The sequence below is a fragment of the Girardinichthys multiradiatus genome, chromosome 9 (genome assembly GCF_021462225.1).
Source record: "Girardinichthys multiradiatus isolate DD_20200921_A chromosome 9, DD_fGirMul_XY1, whole genome shotgun sequence".
NCBI classification, from domain to species: Eukaryota; Metazoa; Chordata; class Actinopteri; order Cyprinodontiformes; family Goodeidae; genus Girardinichthys; species Girardinichthys multiradiatus.
This window is the reverse complement of record NC_061802.1, coordinates 25,112,718-25,120,314: the sequence shown is the minus strand read 5'-3', so window position 1 is coordinate 25,120,314 and position 7,597 is coordinate 25,112,718. Positions and strand designations below refer to the sequence as shown.

The following is a 7,597-nucleotide window of genomic DNA, read 5'->3' as shown; positions in this document are numbered from 1 at the left end:
GAAGATAGATGTATTTTTCATTTTTATCTACTTTGCTGTTATCTCATGGGTTAGCCTAAAGGTGAGTTTTCCTTTTTTTTTTTTTTTTTCTTCCAGATTGATGATAGTGAAGCCATGTCAGCCCCAGTGGGTTTAGCTGCTTGGCCCCTTGTTATAACAACTCCAGGAGTCTTGAGGAATGTGGGTTTGTCCTACAGTCCTTTACTACCCCCCCCCCCCCCCCCCCCCCCCCCCCCCCTCCCCTGCCTGGCTTTGTGTCCCCTCCCCTCCCAGAAACCGGGCAATTGCTTCACTTTTTTCTCTTTTCCCCTCACAATCCCCACAGTTCAATATTCTACTCTGGGGCACATATCCCGTCTCAAATTGCCGGCCTCCTCGACGCTAAGTCATTCCGAACTGTTGCAAGGTATTGCTTTCTTTATTAATCTTACAATTTGGATGTGAAAAGGTTTTGCTTGAGACCTTTGTTTTAGGAACCCCGTTGTTTTGCGGCGATTATCCGATCATGCACGACTGGTTTCAAGATTAGGACCAAAGAACCAGATTAGGATGCGCAAGGGCTGCAAAAAGTTTTAACATTTGACGCCTGGGAATTATACTTTTTTATCGCTAGTTGGGAAAAATGTTGGAGTTAGGGTTAGGAAAAACGAGTTTACAGTTCAGCTGATTTACTTTTTTGTTTTACGTTTCACGGCTGTTTTTAAAGATATTTGCAGACTTGTGTTTTTTGTGTCTGGTAATATTTATTGTTTTAAAGAGTTATAGAGGAGGTTGCGCTTCTCTTCATTCCGATTGTTGTCCTGCTTTAATATTGTAGAGGAAATGTTCTTCTGTCAGGTTTCTGCAGCAGAAATATTTTGTTTTTCTTTAGATGAAAGAAGAAGAGAGATAAACAGATGATATGTTTATCTATCTCTGATTTTTTGCGTGATGTTGCATTACTCGCACACCCGAATCCAACAGTAAATGTTGGGAAATGCACAGAGAAAAAACCGTTGCTGCAGCAATACTCGTCAAGGATGGATCATTTCCCAGCTTTATTTTGACAGTCGGCTCATTGATCATAGATTTCTTTTGTTCGGCGCGGATTCCGCCTCCATATACCTTCCTAACTGCAAGCAGGAGAAACATTTGTCTCAGATTTGAGGGGATTTACGGATAATTTTCGAACTTGCAGGAACAAGATAGACAGAGTACAGACCACCTCAAAGTTTAGATTTTGGCTTACATTCACTGCGTTGAATTGTATTGATTTACTGGAGAAATTAGATTAATAACTATGGTCACTTGCCAATTTTGGTATGCTTAACTATCCTATCTACCACAGCTGGGTTATTCTACGTGCTGTCCTTTTTAATCTAGCCACATATGTGGTTAGGCTCCTGATTGGGGTGGATTGGGGGCTGGATTTTGAGTCTGCTGAGGTTGTATATCATCAGGGGCCCACATTGCGATGTTAAACCTGCAGCTGTACATCGAGGCAGGAAAGAAGAGAAAAATAAACCTCATGGCTTCCAGTGCAGCTGGACCCTGAATGTCTTTCTTTTTAATGTATGATGTTAACATTTAAGACATAATGCAATTTAGTTAGAGTTGTAAAACTATACATTTACAGGCTGTGGTGGACAAATAAAATACTTTTCTGGCTTCTTTGCGTCCAGTACAGTAATTTACTTTCCTTATTTCAATAAATAAATTGGTGTTTCTTAAATGTCGTACTTTTAATTCTCTTTGATTATCTGTGTGAAATTAACTCAGTTAAATTAAGTTCATTTTATTTAGCGCCTAATCAAAACAAATATCACCCCAAGGCATACAGGAGAAGCAGCTCCAATTCATATCCAATACACATAATCCAATATGCTCCATATTCAGTTCATATTAGTCCAGTTCACTCCAACATATTCCAGTTATATAGTCAGATTCAGATCCAACTACACAAAGTCCGATTAATCCAGTTGACATATAATACAAAAAATCTTTTTTACCATTCAACGACAGTTGTTAAAAAGTTATCTGTCTAAGAAAACCCAGGCGATTGCATCGAGTCAATGACTTTGAAGCAATTCCTCATCCTAAACAAGCTTGGGGGGACAGTGGACAGACAAATGCTCTGAGTTGCTGACTTTACCATAAATTGTTTTGCAGCCTCCCTCCAGTTCAGCTCTCTGGCTCTCTTTAGGTGTACATTTGGTTCCTCAATCCTCACCATTTTCAGTCTGTAAACCTTTAAATAATATTAACATAATATATTGAATATAAACTTTGTGGAGGCAATGCAATTAGCATGGCTTGCATAGACATTTCAGACTTTTATAAATATTAGGGGCCCAACTTTTAACCAATAAAATATCATTCAAGCAAGGAAAGTCTGAGAACCGAGATCTAAATCACTTCATTGCAGTCCTACCATTTCTTAATTAACTAAAAATGTAGAATCCATATTGAGAGCAGGTCTAATGGGCTGAAGGTTTGAGTAGGCAGCAGGCCCCTCTTAAATACAAGTTCTGGACCTGTCCTATAGCTGTTTAAGAGTCTTAACTGAAAGCTATGTCACGCTTTTCCATTTTTACACAGCTTTTATGTATTCAGATACTCTGGCACCTCTTCAATCGCAATTAATCCACACAATAATGACACTGGGATGTAATTCTGAAATTAAGGAGGGTGGCAGCTGGTGAAGAACTGATGTAGAGAATGATTAACTGGTTTGACTGCATGACGTGACTGCTGTGGCTCAGTTTACAGCTAGAATGTGAAACTTATTAAGACATTCCCCTGTTCCCAGTCATTTCTGTCTGGCCATAAATGAGGATTTGTTTCCATCTACTGTCTTGTCAAATCCTATTTATTCCCTTAATAAAGTTAGAAGAATAGATGCTTCAATTGTGAAATTCTATGCAGATATTGCTATATAGATTAAAAATCATAATTTAATCACTGGTTGGAAGCCAGCAGCGGTGGTTTCCATCTGAGTTTATAACTGACTTTTATTATTTTAACAAAATGACCATTTATTCCTTTTGCATGGCCCTAAAGTAGTTTTAGCGAAACACAAATTAAACAGAAAGAAATAAATCTTGTTGGTTTTACGGGAAAAGCAAACTGGAACCCACCACAAAATTAGTTTTCTCTTTTTATACTATTGGTTACTATTGTCCTTGCTTGTGATAAATATTAAACTTAGTTATTTGTGTTAACATTTGGAAAGCAATAAAAACCAGGGATCAGCATGGTGGTGTGGTGGCTAACCCTGAAAAATAGGATTAGTTGACCTATTTAAACTATATATTTTGTCTAAATTCGGCCCAAACAAACACATTTGACTGGGCTGGTTTGGTTTGCCCATCGGATAAAACCTAATAACTTTTCAATTTATCTGGATTAGTTTTCCTGCACCCTAATTTAATACCCAGATGTTGCCATTCTGCCCCTTCCTTCGTCCAATCTGTACCCTTAAACAAAAACTATATAATTTTAATTATTATTTTAATCATTGGTGGCCAGTCTGAATCTAGCATAAATATATATACCACAGAGGCCCTTTGGGATACACACAAAAAAGAGTAATGTAAGCTTAGAAAATTAAACACACTGGAATGTACTAAACTCAAGGCTGTTTTTAATTAAATAAAACTTATGCTGGACTTTTATTAGCCTCTGAAGTGCTGATTAGTGATTGATCAAAATGCAGTCATGAAAAAATGAGCCCCCCCCCCCCCCATAAATATTCTATAAATATATCTTTTAAGAAATGTTCATATATTGAGTTCTAATGTTATTTTTTATTTGTCCCTAGAAACACATTTACTTTATTGCAGGTTAACACCAATAATTAACATTGTTTTACACATTAAACAAAAGATATCATAAGAATTGTTTATTATAGGTGAGGAAAATATTAGGACACCCTACCCCCTAATAGCTAGTGTTACCCACTCTGGCTGTTATAAAGTCAGTGAGGAGCTTCTTGTAACAATCTACCATTCTCAGACATCGACCTGAGAAACGTTTGCCCCACTTCTCGATTTCAGCTGTGAGATGTTTGATGAGATGTTTGGTTTCTTGCTTGTTCAGATTGTTTCAAGTCACTCCACAGCTTCTCAATGAGATCAAAATCTGGGCTTTGACTCGGCCCAGAACTTTGCCTTTTTTAATTTTCAGCCAGTCCGTTGTGAATTTACTGGTATGTTTTGGGTTATTGTCATGTTTCAGGGTCTCTTTCTGCCTCAGCTTTAATTTATTACACATGGTCTCATATTTTCTTTAAGCACCCTCTGATATACAACACATCTCATAGTGGATTTGATGGTGGTGAGCTGGTCAGGTCCTGCTGAAGCAAAGCATGCCCAAACCATGATACTTTGAGCTCTATGCTTCACAGTCTTAGACAGTTTTAAAGGTCTTTTTTCAGTTTTAATTATTTGGTTCTATTTTTTCAATGCATCATTGTTGTTAAATTTGATGTTAAATATCCAAATATGTTAGAAAAACACACAGGCTGTCGTAGGGTGTAATTTTGTTAGTACTGCAATTAATTGCCATTTGGGCTGTTTGAAGTTATTTAATTGTCGTAAAGCTGATTAAAAAATTTAGTTAAAAATATTTTGGACCTTACTGTTTCAACTTTCTTCTTATGTCTGTTTGCTCATTCAGCTCCATAGTCACCTGAGCAAAACAGAAGTTTTATAAGCAGCGTCTTAAAAAAATGACCCAAACTAGTTCTGAACCCACTGATAATTGCATATAAATTAACCTAACAATGAGACTTTAGCCTTCTCCTTAACAATTAAAGTGTAATAATTAAAATGCAATTTACAACTTTTTACTTTCAGTATAAAGTAAATTAAGTCAGAAACTGAATGAATTGGTGAATCCCCAGCTGTATCTTAGAAATGAGAATGCAGAAAAAAAAACACAAATTGAGCATGAGCCATAAATTAACCTTGAAATCTTAGGTAGAATGATTAAACAAATAAGAGGGTTTTTTTGGGTTTGTGTTTTTTTGTCTTGTTGTGTGGCTTGGCTATATCACTGTTGTTGTATCATTTATTAATTTTTGTAAAATTTCTCTGCTTTTTTAATGATCCGAGTCAAAGTATCTTTATTTGTCTCCATTGAGAGAACTTTGCTTTTGACAGAGGAGTTTTACTGGACCGCCACAAATTGCACTCATCTGTAATTTTACGTAGATAAATAAATACATAAAACCATTCCTTACAAAAAGCAACAATTCATCAAAAAACACATCTCACTAAAAACACGTAATTAAAAACAGCGGGATAAAAAGACTACTTAAAAACTGTAAAACTTGGGCCAAATTCAGTATCCTTCTGGGTAAAGAGAACTTAAGCAAACCATTCTTCTCCTGCCACCTTGCAAACAGGATCACAGAACCAAAATGGTAAATGAAGATTGAATTATCTGCGTGACTTTACTGGTTTCCTGGCTGTCTTTTCATCTCGCCCTAAGCACTCTATGAGCTTAACTGATGATGGGATGAACGACTGTTTGTACCGGTTGTGTTTACAGATGAATACTCAGTACCTTCTTCCTGAGTTTAATAATTTATCTTCAGAGAGCAGAACTTGAGAAGTATCTGATAAAATGCTGTCTGCCTGTCTGTGGGTTGTCTGTTCAACAAGTTCCTGGGGAGTAAGAGGAGCTGTTGTAGCCATAATCTTTCCTGCTGTCTTGATCAATCTTAAAATCTGATCCCTTGATTTGACTGCTACATTATCAAACCAGCAGGTCATGCCATACCTTAATACAGACTCAATGGTTGCTCTTTAAAAAATCAATATAATCTCTTTACAAACACCAAACACTCTGAGTCTATAAGAAAGTGCAGGCACTGCTCTCCTCCTCAGTATCGCCAGCAGAGCAGCACCCCTCTAGACTAATTAATAGTAACTACATTGTTTTATTACCAACCTGGGACTACGGATGAAAAAAAGCCTAATGGCTAAATCTGACATAATTAGTGTTTTTTTTTTTTTTGGCACTAATGGCCTTTATTGACAGTTGCCAGACATGAAATTAGAAGAAATGGAAGGGAGTAAGACATGCAGCAAAGGTCTCAAGTTCGGGAATCAAACCCAGGATGGCTGTGTCGAGGGCTATAGCCCCAGTATATGGGGCGCCTGCTCTATTGCTACACTACGCAATGCCCCAGACCCACATACTGGTTTTAGTTATGTTTCTAATCTTGCACTTTTCCATTTTAAATAAATAATTCAAACCAATGAAAATCTAAAGATAAAAGAAAGAACTGATATCATAAGGTCAGGTAATCAAAGCTCTTGGAAATGGCAAGGTTTCTTTGGTTAAAAAAAAGCTAAGTAAAAGTAAAGATTAGATAGCTGAAAACATAAAAAGGAAAAAAAAGCAATGTGTGTTTGCTTTAGGTTGGAGGATTATATTCGAGCCCTTTGGCATCTAGGTATGTGTTAGCATGGTCAATGAAATAAGCTTAAACTATTATGTTGGATTTGCAGAAAATAGGAATTTTACCTTTGACATAGTTCACTTTAGCCTGAATTTTTACCCGCAGAGAGACAAAAATACATACTTACTGTATGTACTATCTCTACTACCATAATTTCTCCTTATAGCATTATTTAACAGATAATTGTATACTAGAAATAGGTTATATCTTATCAATTTATGAACTGTTGTAAATCTGTCTTTGAAAAGCTGGTATGAGAGTTTATTTGACAGTGGGGATAAACCTGGTTGTTTAAAAATATGTTTTTTCCTTAATAGGAGTTGAACTCCTGTACCTTTAAGTATAAATTCAGGTTTGACCTATTTTCATTATTTTTCCTCTTCCTCTCCAGCCCCTGCCTTGGAGTGAAGATCAGGTCTGGTCTGGATGTAGATTTGGTCCTGTGACTTTGTGCGGGTCCACATCATAGACAGAGAGAGAGAGTGCCTTAGCAAAGCAGGGGTAGCTTCAGCTGGGGGGATAGCCCGGCCTACCAATGGGATCAGGGAAGCTGGCTCAGGTGCTTCTGGGATGGGCGGCGGTTTGTCTCAGCACCGTACAGGTGACTTGTTCTCAAACTGGAAATGGACCATACCAAGCTAGCCGCTTCACTGGTGCTGTGGACCAGGGGGAAGTGCAGCGAGTCCGGCGCCGTGGCCAAGAGACGCTCAAAGGGTAAGAATGATTTCCATTTTCAAATCTCAAATTTGCAATAATGCATCAATGAAGTTTTAAAGTCAATTTTTTCCCTCCTGACTTTTCTGCCATTTCTATAAAAGTTTCTCTTTTTGGGAGGTGTTACAAATGAACACATATTTTAAAGGTCATGTTTATTAGTGGATGTGTGGAAGGAATATTTGGTACAAACAGGGATCACCTCTCCCCAGCTGCAGTCTCCTCCCACCCCTCTGTCCCATCTTTCTTTTGCCGCCCAACTCTGTAACCAACTTCAATTATTGTTGCAGAACACACGTCAAAACAGCAAAAAGTTCACATTTTCTTGGAAAACAAAGAATGTTTTCTTGGAGTCAGGTTTCAGTGTCCCCATCAGTTATTCCAATCACTATCCCATCTGTCCCAGCTTAGGTGTTCCCCAGTGCCAAGCCACAG

At 37.6% G+C, this 7,597-nt stretch overlaps 1 protein-coding gene across 1 annotated transcript in view; it reads left to right on the top strand.

The window, feature by feature from the left end:
- The first annotated feature begins 319 nt into the window (after positions 1 to 319).
- Positions 320 to 7,597, top strand: part of fbn2b (fibrillin 2b) — a 98,673-nt gene continuing 91,395 nt past the window's right edge. The window contains exons 1-2 of the mRNA XM_047374437.1: positions 320 to 406; positions 6,840 to 7,162. Coding sequence (XP_047230393.1) covers positions 6,984 to 7,162 — 179 coding nt within the window. The 5' untranslated portion in view covers positions 320 to 406; positions 6,840 to 6,983. The remainder of the gene's footprint in view (positions 407 to 6,839; positions 7,163 to 7,597) is intronic.